The following is a 24,418-nucleotide window of genomic DNA, read 5'->3' as shown; positions in this document are numbered from 1 at the left end:
TCCTATGCCAATTGGAAAGCAAGAAGACTCATTACCCAATTGGATGATTCTTGACTGCCGACCAAACAGCCTTTTTTCTTATTTTCAATATTTATTATATCTGATAAAGGGAAATGTTCAAGGAAATGACAAAAAAAAATTTTTGTGATGTCCCAATGATTTTTCTCCAGGTTTGCACACAGCAATATCCTGGAGATTGACCTTCAATTCCTGAAGACTCCAGGTCAATTATGGAGGGTTGGCAATCTTGTAACCTGAAACGGAACAGGGAGACATTTTCTACCCTAGAAAAATGTGCAAGTTGGTTCATTGAATATATTCACGACTGATTTTTGATCTACAAGTGAGTCAAGTGTTATGGGGGACAGTCTGGAAAATGGAGTTAAGCCCATAATCAGATCAGCCATGATCATATTGAATGGTGGAGCAGGCTCGAGGGGCCGAATGGCCTACTTGTGCTTCTATTTCTTATGTTCTAAAAATGTTCTGTTAGGGTCTCTGATCCAAGCACTTCAATCTTCCAAAGTTTGAGCTTCCGATTGGCGAGGGCTGAGTAATAAAAAAAACTAGTTTTTTTTTCAAATGTTCTATCCGCAGAAAAAAAAGCAAATGGAAACCCTAGGCCCTAAAATTCCTTGAGGGTTCTCCTGAATCTGCTGTCATAACTTTGATAGGACACTGGTGGAGCTCCCTGAGAAATGGCTGTAAATGGCAATAAACAGTGATCAGATCAGGCTGAGAGGGCACAGTGATTTATCTCTTCAGGCATTGTCATCATGCTCCAGATAAGTTCTGTGCATATTTTAGAGTTTATACTGTGTAATAAAATTAATTTTACTGTAACAAAGGGTTACAAGCTTCAACCTTGAGAATGGAGGAACCCTTGTCTGAAATTATTTAACAAGATTAAAAATGATATAGTAGTTTGATTAATTCAGTTTAGTAACATGAGAAGAATTATCTAAATAGACTTCACATACCATCAGGCACTTTCACAGCCACCTCCTCTTGCTCTTCCTGATCATTTTCCTGAGTTGTTTGGATGTGTTCCACTTCACTCCAGTAGTCATCCATGGACAATTCGTCCAGAGAATCCAGGGAGTAGGACCGTTCATACTGAGGCTTCGCCATAGTGTTACTGGAATGCACTTGGTTCATACTATACTGCCCACATCTTCGACTGTAAAGCAAAGAACACAGATCTTTAAAAAGAGCTGCTTCACATTACTTCACCTATTAGAATATCTTATGTTCATAGGATTTTAACTTTAAGGAAGCTTAGCTGAAATTGTTCAAGTTAATTTTAGCAAAGTTTTTACAAAACTTTTATTTGTGTATGGAAATAAGTAGTTTGCTAATATAGTTAACAGTTACCAAATCTTATCAGAAACTCCAGAGTTTGAACTTTTGTTTTACAACTATTCTTGTAAAGGAAAATTGTTACATTGGATCTAAAAAAGTTAACACGGTAAGATTTTTTCTGTGCACATGATATTGTTATTAAATGAAGTAAAATACAAATTACTTTTCTCTTTCCAAATGCTGACAAATCAGTATTTTCTATTTTTATTTCAAATTTCCATCATGCATTTTTATGAATACAGTCACAAAATATTGATGAGTAACAGATCTTCTGTCTGTGCAAAACCACATCATATCAGCATTAAACATGACTGTAAACTGAGATAAAATAGAGTGTTATTACCCTGTCTTGTTGGATTCATGCTGAACTCATTATCTTCTAGTGATACTTTATGGCAGTAGATAAATACTGCAATGATGAGTACTAAATCATCCTCTTATACTAAACTAAACTTAGTCTTATGCCAACTTAGTGACAACTAAAACAAGTAGAAATGCAGAAATAAACAGAAAGGAAAGGAAATGGCCAAAGTATAAAAAGAAAAAAAAAAATCAAAGTAAAATGTTGGACTCCTAAGACCCTGAGCAGTCTGCATGCAAGTAAAATTATTTGAGGAAGGATTTGAGTAGGGCAGCACAGGTAATGGTCCCAGGGCAGCTGAAGAATGGGGATCTTTTGTTTTTCTTAAAGAAGAGTTTTAATGTAACAAGCCTCTTGCAGTTGGATTGATCATCTTGCAATCAATTACAATCCTTCAAGCTGTAAATATATAATCCTTCCTCCCCAGTGCCATAGCAACCATGAGCAACAGAAATGCTTGAATGTTCCTCATAGTCAGTATTGCTATGGCTCAAATGGCAGGCAATACATCATAAGATATAACTTTTCATCTGGGCTTCCTTTGCAGTATGCCTGTCCATTGTTTCTACCTTGCCCACTGGTGCTGTGCCAGCATGGCTCCAGAGGAAAATATGCTCCTGTAACTTATATTGAAGGATGGTTCCATAACCTCCAGGAGTCCTTGAAAACCTCACTTAAATGTTATTCTTCCAGTGTGAGCCTAGTGAGTGAGTGCTGGTGGGCTAACAGTAGCACTGCAGATTATTTATCGTAGAAACTACTAGATTATTAATCCTTTCTAATCTTCTCTTCCCTAGTCCAAGGATACTGAGGCCAGTTCACATCATCTCACTGCTAATTCATTATGGGGCAGGGAAAAACCCAATGGCCCTCCTGGTCCATATGGCTCAGTGCTTTTTCAGCTAGTGAATTGCCTCCATTAGCTGCTACAGCCAAAACAATGGGTAGATTTTGACTTCGCTTGTATAATCCAATGGGTAGAGAATTTGCAGTCCACTTTACATCTCTCTTAATTATAATTTCTATTCTTTAAATGGCAGCTGGTTCACTTTTACCCATTTTATACAATAACAGAAAACCATCATCACCCCCAATATGCTCATTTTCATTAAGTTACAAAAACCTATGATTAACTGAGTAAGTCAGACAATAATTGAAACAAGTCACTCACATAATGCCAATGAAACCTATAAGGTTGAAACGCGCCACAAGGAAAAAACTGACCATTTGTCTCATTACATTTTGTGAGAACTTGATCTTGGAAAAGCCCTCTTTTCCTCAACCTCTCGTCTTCCTGTCCATTACTTTCTTCCTCCTCTTCTCTATCCTTAGCTCCTCTGCCTTCTCTGCTTTGTCCCTTTACCTGCAATCTCTCACCCTGTCTGTCCTCTCCCCATTACCCCCTCCTTCCCACCCCTTTGCTCCTTCGCTCTTCAATCCTTCCCTCCTCTGCCTCCTTCTCTTCCCTCCTCTTTGTCTCCTCTTCTCTTCCCTGCCAGGTGCAATTATCTACCACCCCCTAACTATTCTTGACCTAAACATCTCAGTCTGTCTTGATTCCCCATACATAATGCAATGAGAGATTGGGAATGTACTAACATCAGTATTTAGCACACATTCCAGTGAAAACCCATTTAATGGAAAATTCTATTCTAATAGTACAAACATTTCCCTACAAGTCTTGTTACATTTGTTTGAAGTGCTGTGATAGGGCTTGCAATATTACATTTGTCATATCTTTTGTCACATAATAGTTGGGGGTCACAATAATAGTAACATTGGACGGAATCCTCACAGATTTGCACTATGTGCGGTAGTGGGTGAGTAAAACATGGTTTTACCTGCCAGCTGTGGTGGGTTTTCACGGTGCATCGCCCCAAACCCGCCACGTTATTTATGCATTCCCGGGAAACACGCTGTATCCGTTATGAGCAAGCGCTAATTTGCCCGCCCGCTATCACCTCGCCGCTTCATCATGCCAGGCACCATATTTAAATTGCAGCCACGCGCACATATCTCAGTGCTTCCAGCCTGGGACTGCTGCAAAGAAGACATGGCCCTGAAAGGCAAAAAGTCTGCAGCTCCTGGGTTCAGCGATGTGTCACTGGAATGCCTTTTGGACGCAGTGGAGGTTTACTGTGATGTCCTCTAACTCTGCTCTGGGAACAGGATGGGCAGCAACATCACCAACCCAGCTTGGGAGGTGGTGGCAGCAGTGGTCAGTGCCAACGCCCTTCAGAAGAGGACAGCCACCCAGTGCCGCAAGAGGATGAATGATCTCCTCCATTCCGCCAAAGTAAGTCACTCTCCTCATCACTCTCAGCTCACACACTCATAAACCCATCACACACCCACAGGGCCCTCACTCACTGCCGGTTCAAGGGACATCACCATTCACTCTCTCACACACACCTTCATTGTTCTCTTCCCGACCATGGGGCCACTCACCATCCACACATGCCAGGCATACTTATCATCCTGCTTACACTTTCTCCATGTCAATTCATGCAGGACAAGCTGGCACACAAGAGGGAGAGGTCGCAGACCGGTGGAGGAATGCCTGAAATCAAGGTCCTCATGGACTTTGAAAACTGAGCCATCCAGCTGGCCAGCGATGACCGGGACCGGTCCTGTGCTGACGGTGAGATCGGCAGTGCTGTACCAAGTGAGGATCCAGCAGTGCAACATCCATCAGACAACCATGCTGTGAGTGATGTGTCCTCTTTCACAGGCCACTGCCATACACTATCTCCCCTAGCTTCCGCAGGCACATCTGGGAAACTACAAGCCCTGAATAAACCTCTGAAGAAGAATCTGGAGGCCCCCTCCTTGAAGTCCCATCACAGTGCTCACCCATGCCCTCCACTAATGCAGAGACACACACCTCATGGGACCTACTTTTAGAATAGCTTTGGGATCACAATCTGGTGAGCACATCGCACTGTCTGGTCCACAATAGGTGGTGGCAGGGACTTCCCAGGTGTTCGGCACTCGGAGGACTGCTGGAGGCCAGAACATTGCTGAGTCCGAGTCAGAAGACGAGCCTCTGGACTCGGTCATGTCACAGTTGCTGGAGCTGCACAGGCAAGCTCAGGAACATCAGGAAGGGATGTCTGCTGCACTCCTCAGATTACAAGGCACAATGGGGGAGTGCATCCACCTTCAGGCTGAGGTGATAGCGCCAGCATTGCAACACACTGAGGTCAACACTGGAAGGATGGCGGCCGCCATGGACTCCTTGGATGCCGCTGCTGCACTGTTGCACGGGCTCAACTCCATCGCTAATGCCATAGTTAGTACGCGAGAGGAGTGCTGGGCAGCTCGATCTCATTCCAACTATCCCTTCTCCTCAAGGTGTCAGCCTGGGGCCGTTGGGCACCCATAGGGAGGAGGATCAGCAGGTGCACACCCCGGTGCCATCCACCCAGGTGACTCCGGGAGTGTCCGGCCCATCCGAATCCCCTCCGCCCGGGACCTCAGCAGCTCCAGCTTCACAGGTTGAGGAGGGTGTCACTGCCACACAGCAGGACCCTGAAAACAGGCCGGGGCCCTTCAAGTCTCAGCCCTCCAGAGGATGCCCGCCAAAGTCATCACAAACAGTCAGCAGGCTGCCTCCACCTCCGCTGTGGATGTCCGGGGAGCACCAAGACGTAGCAGTAGGGTTAGGAAAGTTAAGGAGAATTAGTTGCACAGCCTGGGCCTGGGTGTTAATCACTTGCACTTACTGTTCACTGTTAATAAACTCCTAAGAATCTCTCCCTGCCTATGGCTCCTTGTTCTGATGAGCAGTGTTCTTGTCACTCAGATGTGAAACCTTTCTGCACAAGATAAAGGCAGGTGTCTCAGTCCAGGGGCTCGTCTCTTTGCTCTGTGCGGCCTTCAGACTAAAGTGATGGTCCAGCCTCACACTCCCTGGAAACATTACTGATGCCTGCACCTCGACGGTGCTTGTCATTGCTGCCAGAATGTAGTGGGCAGGCACCACCGAGTTCCTTCATTCTCTCTGAGTTTTCTCAGCACCTTTCAGGTGGGGCTGGCCCCCGTTTCTTCAGCATCTGTTACCAGTGACACTGTGCTCCTGAAGGGCTCAGGTGCTGAAGGTGGACAAAGGATCAGATGCTTCTAAGTTTCATGCCTGAGTCTCTATCATATGGCCCTGATCACAGAGCGCAAGCAAGCTGCCCTTGGCCAGACAGGAGTCAGACATTCTCAGAGGCTATGAGAAGATCTATGGAGCATCCTCACTACATGTCGTCATCATCCTCCACAAATGTAGCAGTTATGAGGGCCCCCTGAACGCGCCTGCCTCATCTTGCCAGTGCGAGGGCCTCATCCTCATCATCATCACCCCCAAGGGCCTCCTCACACTCATCCCTGTCGGTGTCCTCCTCATCGGAGGAGACCTCCAGCTGCTCCATCTCCTCCTCAGCCAGCTCCTATCCCCATTGCAGCTCCAGGTTGTAAAGGGCGCAGCAGATGACAACAATGTGTGACACCCTCTGTGGACTGTATTGTGGGGCTCCACAAGACCGGTCTAGGCACCAGAGCCTCATCTTCAGCATCCCGATGATCTGCCCAACCAAGTTGTGAGTTGCAGCATGAGCCTCATTATACCTTCGCTCTGCTGCAGTCTGAGGCCGCCGCACGGGTGTCATCAGCCATGGCCTCTGTGGGTAGCCCTTGTCCCCGAGGAGCCATCCCTGCAGCTTATGTGGACCCTGGAAGATGCCAGGGATATGTGACCAACTAAGGATGTGGGTATCGTGCACACTCCCTTGAAACCGTGCGCACACTTCCAGGATACGTTTCTGGTGGTCACACACCAGCTGCACATTCAGCGAATGGAATCCCTTGCGGTTAATGTAGTTGACCGCGTGTTGCGATGGAGGTCTCAGTGCCACATGAGTGCAGTCAATTGCACCCTACACTTGTGGGAATCCCGAGATCAGGGCGAATCCAATGGCCCTTGCATCCTGGCTGTCCCGGTTCCGGGTGAAATGCACAAAGTTGTGTGCCATGGAGAAGATGGCATCAGTGACCTCATGGATGCATTTGTGGGTGGCAGATTGTGATATCTTACAGAGGTCACCTCTAGAGCCCTGAAAGGAGCCACTGGCATAGAAATTGAGCGCCACAGTCACTTTCACAGCCACTGGCAGTGGATGCCCTCCATGTCCACGTGGCACCAAATCCTGCAGTAGCCTGCAGATGTGACCAACCAGTTCCCTAGACATGCGCAGTCTTCGGCGACACTGGTTCTCGGTCATCTGCAGGAATGAAAGGCAGCGTCTACAGACCCTGGGTGTCGCTGGGCGCCAACCAGCGATGGCTCACTGTGGCTCTTCAGCGGTGTGTGCGGGAGCCCCGCCGCGCATTCCTCCTGAGGGTGCTGCTCCTCCCTCTGGGCAGCCAGGAGCCTCAGTTGCTCTCTCTCCTCCATCGTCTTCACTCTCTATAGGTCATCAGGCATGTAGCTAGTTCACCAGGCTCTTTGATCCTGATGTACTCCTCCTGCAGGATGAAAGAGAGAGATGCGTGGTTACATTGGGTATACTAAGGCCCTGCCCTGGCTAAGTGTGAAAGCCCCTTAACGCTTCCTGGAGAGTGCTGGCTACCACTTGGATGACCAGAGATTAGTGCACTGCATGGCTGCCCGAGATCCCACCCACCTCCGCCCCACTCCACCCGACCGATTGGCAGCAGCTTTGCCCATTGGGCTGCATGCTGTGCTCTCAGCTCAGCACAGACATTCTCCTAACCCACACTGCAAGGCTGCACTGTTAGCTTGAACCATGGGGGAGACTGGTCCAAACCAGGATGATGACATTGCAAGGGGCTGTGAGCGCCTCCACCAGTGACTGCTCCATGGCCAGCTTTAGCAAGGAGATTGTACAACGTGAACAATCGTCCAACTGCCCTGCAGTCCACTAAAATGCTCATGAATTTGCAGTCTGTGCCTGAGGGTGGGATAGGGGAGGGGGATGAAAATCTTTGGAGCACTTGGTGGCACTTTGATGCCTCTGCATTGCTTGAGTGGGCAGATAAACTAGAGCCCCGGCTCCAATCATTTCAATGTGGCTGCGTCCGGACTGTCTGAGTTGCAGAGGAATAGTCACTTTAGACAGGTTTCCCTAATGCGTGACCACTTCCCTCGACCACCCTACACCCCACTCCCACTACACCCCACCCCCCACCATCTCCCCCCCCCCGCCGAATGCTTGTGCGCTACGTTCAACGGCAGGGCTGCCCTTGCCTCCCCCCCCCACCACCACCCCCCCACAAGTCGCCTCAATGGCACGGCCGCCCTTAACCCCAACGTCCCAATGCCCCTCAAGCTTGAGGTCCAACAGGCGAGTGCTACACAACGTTACTGTGTACCCACCTCCGAGCTCCCCTCAAAGTGCAGGTCGCTAAGTGCATGTTGTTTGTGTGCTGTTGTGAAACACGTCAGCGTGCTTTCCCGCCATCGTGGACGGACTATCCAGCGGGGGGAGGGGGGGGGGGGTGCGGGGGGGCTGGGGGAGCGATTCCGGCAGGCTGGCCTAATAACTATATGCTGATGTATTACAGTGAGGTTCCCGAAGTCCGATGGCAAGAAACGTGGCCCGTCATGAGCGGGCTGAGTGAACAATCATGAACTGGTTTCATGCCATACTGAAACCGATCAGGCCATACTGTCCAATGAAGCCACCGAACGCGCCCAATGCCGGCGGGTAGGGAACATTCCGCCCATTGTGAGAGCATGGTTAAAAAATACTGCTTTGCAGTTGCATGCTAAGGCCACTGAGTGGCGCCTAGGAGCAGGCAAAGATTGCTGTTAGGCCTATTTCCATGTTGATTATCTTCTGATTTTGTTGCTTCCAGTTAATTTATCGTTTAAAATGGTTACATTTTTATGATTTATTTATTATTACTTTCTTTTAGCTGCCCCTTCATTATTTGAGAATGTCGCTATCTCCACCAAATGCACTTTTACTGAGTAGCGAGACTCCTTGTCAGAGCTCTCCTCTCCAGATCCCCTGTATGGACTTTCATCCAACTGCTGTGACCACTTGGACTCCAAGGCCCTCCCTCACAATAACATTCTGTGTCTCCCCTGATGCGTCCATAGTCCATAAATAGCCATTATCCACTACTAAGACACTACTCTCCACCATCCCACCCAACCCACTAAACCCCATTAGCTCTGGGTTAACGTTAGATTGAATTGGTTATTGGGACTGTGTGGTTGGCATCAAATCATGAGGGATCAGTTTCCATACCTAGTTCTATCTCTCACAAGCTCTCTCAGATTTTCACTGCCTCTATGCTGCCAGACTGTTTATCCAAAATCCAGCCTTGGATAAGCCATAACTTCCTCCAGCTAAACATTGCGAATAACAAACACATTCAGCCCCCAACCCAAACTCCCCTTCGAGTATTTTCCTGTTTTTAAAAAGTATGATAAAAATGCAAGCTATTGTATTCAGTCATTACATTGAGCTGCTTTTATACTGGTCTTAGATGGCTGGTAATACTGGTGGCTCCTCTTGCCTGGTTAAGTTTGTTGGATTCATTCAATTCTTATGGCTGGGGGGGTCCAAGTCTCCCTGACAGACAGGTTTTGTGAACACAGCCAGCTTACACTGTCTGCATAATACTCTCGCATCAGGTGTCAGCAGCATTAATAACCATCTAAGACCAGCACAATAACAATTGAAGTTTTCTGTTGAAAAACTATTTCTTCCAAGAAGACAGCTAAAAGCTCAGGTGCAACATTGTCCCCTATAAAAAGACTTTATCTCAATGTGAACTGCAGGTCAATAAAACAGTGAACATTGTTTGGCATGTGATGTTGTTATTTTAGTTCCCTTGTGAAAGAGTTCAGAAGAGTAATATTTTCCACTAAACATGTAGATTAGGCAAATAAATAGTATACCCATGATACTTCCAGGATTGGAGGTGAATATGGAAGACAATGAAAGCTGGAAGAAATGAAATACGCAGAGTTTCATCAGATAGCATATTTTTGCTTACACGATTTAATAAGGAAAATTAAAGTCATTTAAAGAGCTCGGTATCAATTTCTTTGAAAAGAGATCCTTAATCTAGATATGTGAGACAGCGAAATCTCTCCCTCTGGTAGGGCAGGTGCCCCAATTGCATTGAAATGGTGCAGCCCCTTGCACAGAGCATTGCTAAGGCTCCTGACCTCAGGATTTCAGGCAGCAGTGGTGAAAGAAGAGGCTCTGTCCTACCCAAGATCTGCCACAACAGAAATCTCTAGCTTCAGGTGTTTATTAAAACAAGGCAACAGGTTAAGTTGCACAACACAATGGCTGCACTCTACACAATGGCAGTACACCAAGTATTATTTAGATAAACTGACTAAAGTACACATTTTACAGTTCTGTAACATCACAAGCAATTGATACTTACACAACCTATGGACAGTGCCCCCAAGAAGCAGGAGCAAACCGCACAAAGACACCTTTCTGAGCAAGTCTTAAATAAGTTAAAACAACCAAAATCAGAGTGATAGTAAATTTCATACACAACACTGTTTCAACACCAGAAACAAACATGTCAAGGAACATATCCTCCATACTGATGAAGAGTCATCACGACCTGAACTCTGTTTCTCTCCACAGATGCTGTTTTGACCTTCTGAGGTATTTCTAGCATTTGCTGTTTTTATCTCAGATTCCCAGCATCTGAAATATTTTGTTTTTATTATATGTAATATTGTAGTACTGTGTGCTTACATATGGTAATACAATAGATTCAGGCAGCTTCCTCTTTTTGACAGACACTTTCCACTTTGCTAAATGTCACATCATTATTGCTGCTAATCATGCTGCAGTCACTTTCACAGTTACAGGCAGGGCTGACCTTGTACTAGAACTCATCTGCAGCTCAGGTACCAATCAATGGCATATCTACAATCTCCATTGTAGAGCAGAGATAGCAAAGATGGGTCTGATAACATGGTTTTTTGAGCCAATTCTGAGTGTACACCTGACGTCTAAAATACAAGGGTGCATGTTTTTCTTCCTTCTCGATGGACTCCATTTCCTGGTAAGCCCAATGGAAAGACCATGCGAAACCATGAATATAGTTTGCAAAGGAAGAGCTGAATTGCAAATATTCAGTAGCAAACAATAGGAAAAAAAGCATTGTAAAAGATATAATGCAGGCATCCACTTACGAGGGACAGTTACAGAATTTTGGGAGAGGCCTGAATGGAAGTCATTTACCCGTCCTTCTGTTCAAAACATATAAAATATTGCAAGGAGAATGGAATAAATGCAATTTATGAAGCACTGCCTTTATCACAGGTAGGGAGGCATCTCATCGTCATTTCTCACAGTGATCTCAAAGATAATTTTCCAACCTTGTCTATCAGTTAGGGTCTTGGTGGGAGCACATGTACAAATTTGGTTTTCTAACTATTAGGCTTTCCTGCTACCATTCGGTAAACTATCCCTCGTACCTATATTACAACAGTGACTATACTTCAAAAGGATTTCATTGGCTGTACAGCACTTTGAATTGTCCTGAAGAAATGAAAGGCATGATATAAATGCAAGTTCTTTCTTTCTTTATATGATACAAATTAGATTTTTGTGACATAATGTCCAGTGTTTTCCACTTCTGTCAACCGAGGACTGTCTAGCAATTCGCTTCAATGATGGAAAATTGTAGGCTGGGAAATGCAGAAGCAGTAAAATGTAGTCTAATCAGTTCAAACAATGGTTACGTGTTTCATGTTGCATTCCAATTGCTTTTAATTTTCAGCTATTTCTTTTCCAAAGGTTAATTAATGGTTACACTCCAGCGTACAACCTACTGAGAAAAGGAGTCTGCACTTTTTCAGATTGTTGCCAAGGTCACCTGGGAACACAAACAGTGTCTCTATTTTCAAGTGCCAAAATAAAAGGGTTGTTTATGCAGTACAAAGAACCATGCTGCAGGACGAAAATATAATAAAATCATCTGTGACTTTTAATTTATTCTAGAAAGGGAACAAAATGCCAGCTATTGGCATTGTGTTTTAACCTAACATATTTTGAAAATAATATAGGGAAAAAGAGATGTTATCAGATGACGTTGCAGAATCAATCATCCAGGCAGCTAAATATTGAACTGCTCTGTGCCACCTGGAGCCTTGTTTACTGATACCTTGTGTTCCAGGCACCTGGGCAAGTCCATTACAAGTACATGCAAAGAGTAACAACTACTTTGGAAATAAAGGGGGTGAAACTGGTTTTTAAGTGGAAAAAAATAAGGTGGGTCGTCAACTTTGCACCACCACTCAAGACCAACAAGGCCCCCAAAAGAAGAATAACTGGACCTCAAGACCAGCACAGTTGGCCCTTCAGCAAACCCCTCCATGCACACAATGTTATCAGGTACAGTGCTATGGTGGTTATGTTAATGAGATAGTAATCCAGGGGTCTAGAATTTGCACACGAGCTTTAAATCCCAATGTGGCAGTTTGTAAATTTGAAGTCAGTTTAAAAGAAAAGCCCAACGAACCTGGGTTTAAAAGCTATTAGCAGTAATGCTGACCGTAAAGATATCAAATTGTCATAAAAACCCAACTGGTTCACCAATACCCTTTAGGGAACAAAACCTGACATCCTTCCTGGGTGACTCCAAACCCACAGCAGTGTGGTCGAGTTTTAACTGCCCTCTGAAATGAGCTAACAAGCCATTTGGATCAAACTGCTAAAAAGATGTATAATGAAAATAAAACCAGACAGGCCACTTGGCTTCGAGCATCAAGTTAAACATTCGCAAAGAAACTTCTTGCTGATTACTACCTCCTGCCTTCCCTCAGCTGATGCATCAGTGCTCCTCCATGTTGAACACCACTTGGAAGAAGCACTGAGGGTAGCAAGGGCACAGAATTTACCCTGGGTAGGAAACTTCAATGTGAATCATCAAGAGTCAATACTAACTGACCACTGAAGGACATATTTGCCAGACTGCACCTGTGGCGGGTGGGAACCAACATGACAGAAAATCCTAACTGACCTTGTGCTCACCAATCTACCTGTTGCAGGTGCAAATGTCAATGAAAGTATTGGTATGAGGGACCACCTCACAGTCCTTGTGAAGATGAAGGCCTGTCTTTACACTGAGGATACCCTCCATCGTGTTGTGTGGGCAGTAGGGCAATATTCATTGTGAACTTCAACTAGCCTAATATCAATTGGGATACAAACAGTGTGAAGGGCACAGAGGGTGCAAAATTCTTGAACTGCATTCAAGAGAACCTTTTTAGCCAGGACATAACAAGCCCAATGAGAGGGGGCACAATTCTAGATTTAGTCTTAGGAAATGAAGCTGGGCAAGTGGATGAAGTAGCAGTGGGGGACCATTTTGGAGATAGTGACCTTAACAGAGTTAGATTTAGCATCATTATGGAAAAGGACAAAGATAGAACGGGAGTAAAAGTTCTAAACTGGGGGAAGACAAATTTTACAAAGCTGAGAGGAGAGCTGGTGAGCGTGGACTGAATACAGCTATTAGAAGGAAAAACTGTCAAATCAGTGGAAGGCATTCAAAGGCAAGATTCTACAGGCACAGTGTAGACATGTCCCCACAAATAAAAAGGGTGGTACTGCCAAACCTGGAGCCCCCTGGTTATCCAGAAGCAGGCCAAGATAAAGCAGAAAAAGAAATCTTATGACAGTCACAAAAGACTTAATACTGTAGAAAGCCTAGAGGTGTATAGAAAGTACATGGTGAAGTAAAAATTGAAATTAGGAAAGCAAAGAATATTGGCAAAAAATATTGGCAGGTAAAATCAAAGAAAATCCTAAGATATCTTAGCAGTACATTAAGAGTAAAAGAATAACTAAGGATAAGGTAGGGCCTATCAGAGATAACTTGTGGGTTGATGCTGAAGACGTGGGCAGGGTTCTCAATAAATACGTTATCTCTGTCTTCACTAAGGCGAGGGATGATGCAGACATTCTAGTTAAAGAGGAGTGTGAAACATTAGATACAATAAGCATAGTGAGAAAGGAATACTGGAGAGACTGGCATCCTTGATGATGAATAAATCACCAGGGCCAGATGGATTGTATCCCAGGCTTTTGAAGGAAGCCAGGGAGAAAATAGTGGATGCTCTGAAGATCATTTTCCAATCCTGACTAGATACAAGCGAGATCCCAGAGGATTGGAGGTCTGTGAATGTTGTACCATTATTTAAAAAGGGTGCGAGGGATAGGCCAGAAAATTATAGGCCAGAATCAATTCTGAGTGACAGGATAAACTGTCACTTAGAAAGGCACAGATTTATCAGGGATGGTCGGCATGGTTTTATGAGGGGAAGATTATGTCTTATTAACTGAATAGAATTTTTTTGAGGAAGTAACAAGAAGGATTGATGAGGGTAGTGCAGTGAATGTTGTCTACATGGATTTTAGTAAGGCATTTGACAAGGTCCTGCATGGCAGACTTGTTAGGAAAGTGACAGCTCATGGGATAGATACAGGGGAAGGTGGCAAGTTGGATCCAAAGTTGGCTCAGTGAAGGGAAACAAAGAGTAATGGTCGATGGATGTTTTTGTGAATTGGAAACAGTTTCCAGTGGTGTTCCACAGTGTTCAGTCTTGGGGCCCTTGCTGTTTGTTGTATATATTAATGAGTTAGACTTAAATATGAGAGGCATGATTGGGAAATTTGCAGATGACACAAAAATTGGCCGTGTAGTTCATCGTGAAGAGGATAGCTGTCGAATCCTGAATGATATCAATGGTTTGGTTGAGTGGGTGGAGAAGTGGCAAATGGAATTCAATCCATAAAAGTGTGAGGGAATGCATTGGGGAGAGCAAACAAAGCAAGGGAATACTCAATAAATGGGAAGTTATTGAGAGGGGTTCAGGAGGTGAGAGACCTTTGAGTGCATGTCCACAGGTCCTTGAAGGAGGCAGGACAGGTGGACAAGGTGGTCAAGAAAGCGTATGGAATGCTTTCCTTTACTGGGTGAGGTATTGTATACAAAAGCAGGGATGTAATGATGGAACTGTATGAAACGCTGGTTAGGCCACTGTGGAATTTTGTGTACAGTTCTGGTCACCACATTACAGGAAGGACATAATTGCTCTGGAGAGAGTGCAGAGATCTCCTTACAAGAATGTTGCCAGGGCTTGAAAAGTGCAGCTATGAGGAGAGATTGGATAGGCTAGGGTTGTTTCCCTTAGACCAGAGGAGGCTAAGGGATGACCTAATTGAGGTTTACAAAATTATGAGGGGCCTTGGTAGGGCAGACAAGAAAGTCTTGTTTCCCCCAGCTGAGGGGTCAATTACCAGGGGACATAGATTTAAGGTGATTGTAGAATGATTAGAGGAGACATGAGGGAAAACTTTTTCATCCAGAGGGTGGTGGGTATCTGGAATTTACTGCCTAAGCTGGTGGTTGAGGCTGAAATGCTGAACTCATTTAAAAGGTACCTGAATCTGTATCTGAAGTGCTGTAGCCTGCAAGGCTAGGGAACAGGTGCTGGAAAGAGGATTTAAAATGAGCGGCTAGTTTCTTTTTTCTCTTTTTGGCCAGCGCAGACACAATGGGATGAATGGCCTCTTTCTGCATGTTAACTTTTCTATGGATCTGTAGTTCAATGGTGTGTGGCATTACTACTGTGCTAATAGGATAGATTAACAACAGATCTAACAGCTTAAATCGGGGTATTCTTGAGGGGTGTTGGACCATCAGCGGCAGCAAAATTGCATTCTACCACAATCTGCAACCTCAACATCCCTCACTCTACCATTACCATCAAGCCAGGGGACCATATCAGGTTAATGAGGAATGTAAGAAAACATTACAGAAGCAGCACCAGGCATACCTAAAAATGAGATGCCAACCTGGTCAACCTACAACACAGGACCACATACATGCTAAACAGCAGAAACATGCAATAATCCCACAATCAACAGATCAGATCAAAGCTCTACAGTTCTGCCACATCCAGTTGTGAATGGTGGTAGACAATGGAACAACTATTGGGAACAGGAGGTTCCACAAACAAATGGCAGTGGTGTTGTCGCTGGGCTAGTAATCCAGAGACCTGGGGTAATGCTCTGGGGTTCAAATCCCGCCACAGCAGATGATGGAATTTGAATTCAATAATAATCTGGAATTAAAAGTCTAATGATTCTTGTAAAAACCCATAAGGGAAGGAAATCTGCCGTCTTTACCTGGTTTGGCCTACATGTGACTCCAGACCCACAGCAATGTGGTTGACTCTTAAATGCCCTCTGAAAAGGCTGAGCAACCGCTACAAACCTGAAACGACAATGGCAATCTCTGCCCTGTCGACCCTGCAAAGTCTTCCTTACTAACATCTGGGGACTTGTGCCCAAAATTGGGACAGCTCTCTCACAGACTAGTCAAGCACCAGCCTAACATAGTCATCATCACGGAATCATATCTTGCAGATAATGTCGCAGACACCACCATCACCATCCCTGGGTATGTCCTGTCCCACTGGCAGGACGGACTGAGCAGAGGTGGCAGCACAGTGGTATACAGTCGGGAGGGAGTTGCCTTGGGAGCCCTCAATATTGACTCCAGACCTTATGAAGTCTCATGGCATCAGGTCAAACATGGGCAAGGAAGCCTCTTGCTGATTACCACGCACCGCCCTCCCTCAGCTGATGAATCAGTACTCCTCCATATTGACCACTACTGGGAGGAAGCACTGAGGGTGGCAAGGGTGCAGAATGTACTCTGGATGGGGGATTTCAATGCCCATCACTAACAGTGGATAAGTAGCACCACTACAGACTGAGCTGGCTGAGTTCTAAAGGACATAAGGATGCTAGATGAGGACTGCGGCAGGTGGTGAGGGAACAAACAAAAGAGAAAAACATACTTGACCTCATCCTCATCAGCCTACCTGCCGCAGATGCACCTGTCCATGACAGCATTGGTAGGATTGACCACCGCACAGTCATTGTGGAGACAAAGTCCCGCCTTCACATTGAGGATACCCTCCATCGTGTTGTGTGGCACTACCACCGTGCTCAATGGGAAAGATTTTGAACAGATTTAGCAATTCAAAGCTGGGCATCCATGAGGCGCTGTGGGCCATCAGCAGCAACAGAATTGTACTCAACCACAATCTGTAACCTCATGGCCCGGCATATCCCCCACTCTACCATTACCATCAAGCCAGGGGTTCAACCCTGGTTCAATGAAGAGAGCAGGAGGGCATGCCAGGAGCAGCACCAGGCATATCTAAAAATGAGGTGTCAACCTGGTGGAGCTATAACAAAGGACTACTTGCATGCCAAACAGCATATACAGCAAGTAATAAACAGAGCTAAGCGATTCCACAACCAACGGATCAGATCTAAGCTCTGCAGTCCTCCTGCATCCAGTCGTGAATGGTGGTGGACAATTAAATAACTCACTGGAGGAAGAGGCTCCACAAATATCCCCATCCTCAATAATGGGGAAGCCCAGCACGTCAGTGTAAAAGGTAAGACTGAAGCATTTGCAACAATCTTCAGCCAGAAGTACCGAGTGGGTGATCCAACTTGGCCTCCTCCAGAGGTCCCCGGCATCACGTATGCCAGACTTCAGCCAATTCGATTCACTCCACGTGATATCAAGAAATGGCTGAAGACACTGCAAAGGCTATTGGCCCTGACAATATTCCAGCGGTAGTACTGAAGACTTGTGCTCCAGAACTTGCCACGCCCCTAGCCAAGCTGTTCCAGTACAGCTACAACACTGGCATCTACTCGGATATGTGGAAAATTGCCCAGGTATGTCCTATACACAAAAAGCAGGACAAATCCAACCTGGCCAATTACCACCCCATCAGTCTACTCTCCATCATCAGTAATGTAATGGAAGGGGTCATCAACAGTGCTTTCAAGCGGCACTTGCTTAGCAATAACTTGTTCATTGATGCCCAGTTTGGATTCCGTCAGGACCACTCAGCTCATTCCTGACCTCATTTCAGCCTTGGTTCAAACATGGACAAAAGAGCTGAACTCCCGAGGTGAGGTGAGAGTGACTGCCCTTGACCTCAAGGCTGCATTTGACAAGTGTGGCATCAAAGAGTCCTAGCAAAACTGGGGTCAATGAGAATCAGGGGGAAAACTCTCCGCGATTGGAGTCATACCTAGTACAAAGGAAGATGGCTGTGGTTGTTGGAGGTCAGTCATCTAAGCTCCAGGAGATCACTGCAGGAGTTCCTCAGGGTAGTGCCTGCGGCCCAACCATCTTCAGCTGCTTCATCAATGACCTTCCTCCCATCAGAAGGTCAGAAGTGGGGATGTTCGCTGATGATTGCACAATGTTCAGTACCATTTGTGACTCCTCAGATACTGAAGCAGTCCATGTCAAAATTCAGCAAGACCTGGACAACATTCAGATTTGGTATGACAAGTGGCAAGTAAGATTCGCACCACACAAATGCCAAACAATGACCATCTCCAACAAGAGAGAATCTAACCATGGACCCTTGATGTTGAATGGCATTACCATCACTGAATCCCCCACTATCAACATCCTGGAAGCTATCATTGACCAGAAACTGAATTGGACTAGCCATATAAATACTGTGGCTACAAGAGAAGGTCAGAGGCTAGGAATCTTGCAGCGAGTTAACTCACCTCCTGACTCCCCAAAGCCTATCCACTATCTACAAGGCACAAGTCAGGAGTGTGATGGAATACTCTCCACTTGCCTGGCTGAGTGCAGCTCCTACAACACTCAAGAAGCTTGACACCGTCCAGGACAAAGCAGCCCACTTAATTGGCACCACATCCACAAACATTCACTCCCTCCCACACTGACACACAGTAGCAGCAATCTGTACATCTACAAGATACACTGCAGGAATTCACCAAGGCTCCTTAGACAGCACCTTCCGAACCTATGACCACTACCATATAAAAGGACAAGGGCAGCAGATAAATGGGAGCACCACCACCTGGAGGTTCCCCTCCAAGTCACTCACCATCCTTTCTTGGAAATATATCGCCGTTTCTTCACTATCACTGGATCAAAATGGAACTCCCTTCCTAACAGCACTGTGGGTGTACCTACACCACATGGACTGCAGCGGCTCAAGAAGGCAGCTCACCACCACCTTCTCAGGGCAACTAGGGATGGGTAATAAATGCTGGCACAGCCAGCAAAGCCCACATGAATGAATTAAAAAAAAATTCTGTAAAGCTTTGATCTGATCCATTGGTTGTGGGATCACTTAGCTCTATCAGATGCTACCTCCGCTATTTGGCTTGCAAGTAATTTTGTGTTGTAGCTTTGCCAGGCTGACACCTCATTTTTAGGTATACCGGGTGCTGCTCTTGGCATGTCTTCATGCAATTTTCATTGAACCAGAGTTCATCCCTTGGTTTGATAATAATGGTAGAGTGAGGCATATGCCAGGTCTTCCAAATTATTTGCTGTACCTGAATGCTAACTTTTTGTGATTCATGTACAAGGATACCCAAGTCCCTTTGTACTGCAGCATTCTGCATTCTCTCTCCATTGAAATAATATTTTGCTTTTCTATTCTTCCTGCCAAAGTGGACAATCTCACATTTTCCACATTATACTCCATCTGCCAAATTTTTACTCTTTACAAATTTCCACTCACTTAAGCTATCTATTTCCCTTTGCAGTCTCTTTGTATCCTCCTCACAATTTACTTTCCCACCTATCTTTGTATCATAAATAAATTTTGCTACAATGCAGTCTGTCCCTTCATCCAAGTCTTTAATGTAGATTATAAATAGCTAAGGATCCAGCACTGATCCCTGTGGCACTCCACTAGTTACAGTTTACAAACCTGAAAATGATCCATTTATTCAGATTCACTGTTTTATGTTAGTTAGCCAATTCTCTAACTATTCTAAGATATCACCCCCAACACTATGAGCTCTTATGTTGTGTATTATAACACAAGATGTATGTTTCACCATGTCAAGTGCCTTTGGAAATAATAATATACTACAACTACTGATTCTCCTTTATCAATTCTGCTTGTAACATCATCAAACAACTTTAATAAGTTTGTCAAACATGATTTCCCTTTTGCAGAACCATGCTGACTCAGGTCAATCGCATTATGATTTTCTAAATATCCTCCTACTGTTTCCTTAATAATGGTTTCCAGCATTTTCCTAATGATACATGTTAGGCTAACTGGTCTATGGTTTCCTGCTTTTTGTCTCTCTCCTTTCTTGCACTTTTCCAATCTGCTGTGACCTTTCCAGAATCTAAGGAATTTTGGAAGATTACAACCAGTGCGACTACTATCTCTGCAGGCAACTGTTTTAAGATGCTAGGATGCAGGCCATTAGCTTCAGGGGACTTGTCAGCCCTTAGTCCCATTAGTTTTTTCAGTACTTTTCCTCTAGTGATCATGATTGTTTTAATTTCCTCCCTCCCTTTTGCCTCTTGATTTTATTCTATTCTTTAGATGCTTTTTGTGACTTTATTGTTGAGATGGATACAAAATGCTTGTTCAAAATCTCTAACATTCCATTATTTTCCATTATTAATTTCTCAGTATCACCTTTCAAGAGGCCAACACTCACTCTAGCTACTCTTTTCATTTTTATATTCTTAGAAGCTTTTACTATTTATTTTTATACTTCTTGTTAGTTTTCTACACTAATTCGTACACTAATTTCACCCCTTTATTATTTTTTTAGTCATCCTTTGCTGGTTTCCAAGTTGTTCCAAATCTTCTGGGTCACCACTATTATTTGCAGCATTGTATGTCTTTTTTTTCAATTGAACCATCCTTAGCTTCCTTAGTTAGCCACGGGTGTGCATCCTACTCTTATGGTGTTTTATTCAATTGAATATATCCTTGTTGAGAATTATGAAATGTCTCCTTAAATGTCTGCCATTGCTTCTCTAACATCTTACCTTCTAAACCTATTTTCCCAGTCCACTTTAGCCAAGTCTGTCTTCATACTATTGTAATTGCCATTACTTAAATTTAAGACATTAGTTTCAGAACCATATTTCTCACACTCAAACTGAATGTGAAATTTTATCATGATTTGATTGTTGTTACTTAGACGATCCTTTATATGAGGTTATTAATTAATCCTGTCTCATTACACATTACCAGTTCTAAAATAGCCTGTTTCCTGGTTGGTTCCAGAAGTTATTGTTCTAAGAAACTGTTCCGAATACACTCTATGAACTCATGAAAGGGCACCTTTGCCAATTTGATTTGTCCAATCTATATGAAGATTAAAGTCACCCACAATTATTGTGGTATCTTTCTTACAAGCCCCCATTATTTCTTGATTTATACTATGTCTGACAGTGTAGCTACTGTCAGGGGGCCTATCAACTACCCCCACCAGTGACTTTCCTTTGCTATTTCTTATCTTCATCCTAAGTGATTCGACATCTTGATCTTCCAAACCAAGATCATTTCTCACTGCTGTACTGATCTTATCCTTTATTAACAGAGTTACCCCAGTTCCTTTTACTTTCTTCCTGTCCTTACAAAATGTCAAATATACTTGAATATTCAGGTCCCAGCCGTGGTCACTTTGCAAACATGTCTCTGTAATGGCTATCATATCAAACTAACTTACTTCTAGTTGTGCTATCAATTCATCCATATTGCTATGAGTGCTGCATGCATTCAGATAAAGAGCACTTCATTTTGTCTTTTTACCATTTTTCTCTACTCTGACCCTATTTGCTGGCGCATTCATGTTTGTACACTCTGTCCATTTCTGACATAGTTTGGTTATCATTAACAATATCGCTACCCTGCACTACTGTCTTGTCCTTTCTCTTGAACTTCCCAAATCTCCCCTCAGGTGAACCCTACTCCCACTTACCTATGAGGTACAAGTTAGGTGTGTGTGGAATACTCCTGACTTGCTTGGATCAGTTCATTCCCATTCACCCCCTCCAGCACCAGCACACAGTGGCAGCAGTGTATACCATACACAAGATGTAATGCAGCAACTCACCAAGTCTCCTTCAACAGCACCTTCCAAACTCCCGACCTCTAGTACCTAGAAGGACAAGGGCTGTGGATGCATGAGAACACTGCCACCTAAAAGTCCTCTCCAAGTCACACACCATCCTGACTTGGAAATATATCACTGTTCCCTCATTGTCGGTGAGTCAAAATCCTGGAATTCCCTCCCTAATGGCACTATTGGTGTACCTTCACCATACAGACTCTAGCAGTTCAAGACGGTAACTCATCACCATCTTCTCAAGGACAACGAGGATTGGGCAATAAATGCTGGCCTTGCCGGTAATGCCAACATCCCATGATTAATTATGTTGGAGAAGTTTATTAGCTTTCTTAAGATCCAATACAAGGTTTCAGGTTTACTGTGCAATCTAGTTATCCTGGGGTGCATGGTGAAATGATAATGGTAGATAATATCATGTAATTTGGTTGAACACAGCTGGGAAAACTTGTTGGCTCTTCTATATTCATAGGTAGAGAGCATAACAATCAAACAGGTAGAAAAGAAAATCTAGAACAAACCATAACAGCCAATGAACAGCCAGCAAAAGCTATCAATATAAAAAGAGAGAATACAATTAATGCAAGTTTCCCTTTCAAAAAAAGACTTTGGCTGGAATTTTCTAGCCCCCCCACCCCCCGCTGCCCACCCCCGCGCAGTGGGTTCCCTGGTGGCAGGATCGGCGAGCTATTGAAATCTCTGTTCACAATGGCAGGGTCAGAACATCCCGCCAGTGAGGGGCTGGAAAATTCCGGCCTTAATTTTAGTTCCTCCTCTAAGCTCAGGATATACTATTGGAAATAGGTATATAATAAAGACATAAAAGTTAAAGAATTTATAGGGAATTATTAAACTTATCTTTACAATAGAAATGTCTCCGTCTGAAATCCCTATAACATTATTTCAAATGCATTGCATTAATCCACAATGTTACTTAAAAATAATCGTCACTGTTAGTTCTCAACATATCAGTGAGGTTGACAATTTTTCTCTATTGGGAATATTTACTGTTATTTTAAGTCTGCCAACTGTATAGAACCTAGTTCACCCATCATTTATAGCTTCAATGGTCTGAAGTATTTAAAATCTTTACTGACATTAAGATAATCTGCCTCCTCTAAATGGACTCACTTGTTGCCTTTAACCCACTAGCCATACGTGCTTACTGCTCAGTTAACCCATACAAGTTGGTGTGAATTGACAACACATTTTAAGTTCAAGATAACATGTGTCAGCTTGGCTCCATTGGCATTACTCCTGTCTCTGAAGTACAGTTATGAGGTCAAGCCCCATTAAAAAGGCATGTAGTTTAGGTGATGCTTCAGTGCAGAAATGAGAGAGTTGTTGGAGCCACTGTCTTTTTGATGAAATGTAAAACATTTGAACCTGCCAGCTTGAGTGGACATAAATGTAAGCCAAAAATTATCTAGACTAACAATGAGTGACCCAGACTTGGGTGCACAGGGCACAATTTCAAAATTTGGGGATAATACAAAGCTTGGAAGCATTGTGAACTGAGAAGAGGATACTGTAGGGCTTCAAGATGACATAGACAAGTTGGTAGAATGGACAGAAAAGTGGCAGATAAAATTCAATGCAGAGAAGGGTGATGTGAATCATTTTGGTAGGAAGACCGTGGAGATACAATATAAAATAAAGCATACAATTCAAAAGGGAGTGCAGCAACAGAGGGACCTGCTGGATGTCTATGTGCATAAGTCATTGAAGGTGGCATAGTGGTACTGTCACTGGACTAATAATCCAAGGTAAACTCTGGGGACTGGGGTTCAAATCCCAGCAGATGGTGAAATTTGAATTCAATAAAAATCTGGAATTAAAAGATCTGGTTCACCCCTTTAGGGAAGGACATCTGCTGTCCTTAACCTGCCCTCCAGCAACAATGTGGTTGACTCTTACCTGCCCTCTGAAATTGCTTGGCAAGCCACTTGGTTGTATCAAGCCGCTAAAAAGTCTCAAAGGAATAAAACTCTATGGACCATCCAGCATCGACCTAGGCACCAGTAATGACAAAGGCAAACTCAGTCCTATTGACACGGCAAAGTCCCCCTTACTAATACCTGGGGGCTAATGCCAAAATTGGGAGAGCTGTCTCACAGACTAGTCAAGCAATAGCCTTACATACACAGAATCATACCTTACAGACAATAGCCCAGGCACCACCATCACCATCCCTGGGTATGTTCCTGTCCCACCGGCAGGACAGCACCAGCAGAGTGGTATACAGTCTGGAGGGAGTTATCCTGGCAGTCCTCAGCATTGACTCTGGACCCAATGAAGTTTCATGGCATCAGGTCAAACATGGACAAGGAAACCTCCTTTTGATTAACATGTACCACCCTCCCTCAGCTGATGAATCAGTACTCCCCCATTTGGACACCACTTGGAGAAGGCACTGAGGATTGTAAGGGTGCAGAATATACCCCGGGTGGGGGACTTCAATGTCCATCGCACCACTACAGATAAAGCTGGTTGAGTCCTAAAGGACATAGCTGCTAGACTGGGTCTGCGGCAGGTGAGGGTCTGCTCATGACGAATGATGGCCAACGGGGTGGAGACGAAGGTCCAGCTGAGTTTGGGAAAGGAAGATGTACCGGGGGGTTGGGAGAGGGAGGCCTAGGATCGACTGGGAGAGGAAGAGGTGCCAGGATGGGGTGAGGTTGGGAGGTGGGGGGAAACAAAGGTGTCAGGGACAGAG

General features: G+C 44.4%; 1 protein-coding gene across 1 annotated transcript in view; it reads right to left on the bottom strand.

Moving 5' to 3' along the window:
* Positions 1 to 24,418, bottom strand: part of arhgap18 (Rho GTPase activating protein 18) — a 107,736-nt gene that overhangs the window by 61,573 nt on the left and 21,745 nt on the right. The window contains exon 2 of the mRNA XM_078541292.1: positions 981 to 1,180. Within this exon, the coding sequence (XP_078397418.1) occupies positions 981 to 1,180 (200 nt within the window). The remainder of the gene's footprint in view (positions 1 to 980; positions 1,181 to 24,418) is intronic.

Source organism: Cetorhinus maximus, chromosome 5 (assembly GCF_964194155.1).
Source record: "Cetorhinus maximus chromosome 5, sCetMax3.hap1.1, whole genome shotgun sequence".
In the NCBI taxonomy this organism is placed as follows: Eukaryota; Metazoa; Chordata; class Chondrichthyes; order Lamniformes; family Cetorhinidae; genus Cetorhinus; species Cetorhinus maximus.
The sequence above is the reverse complement of the archived record's forward strand: the minus strand, read 5'-3'. Positions and strand labels throughout refer to the sequence as shown.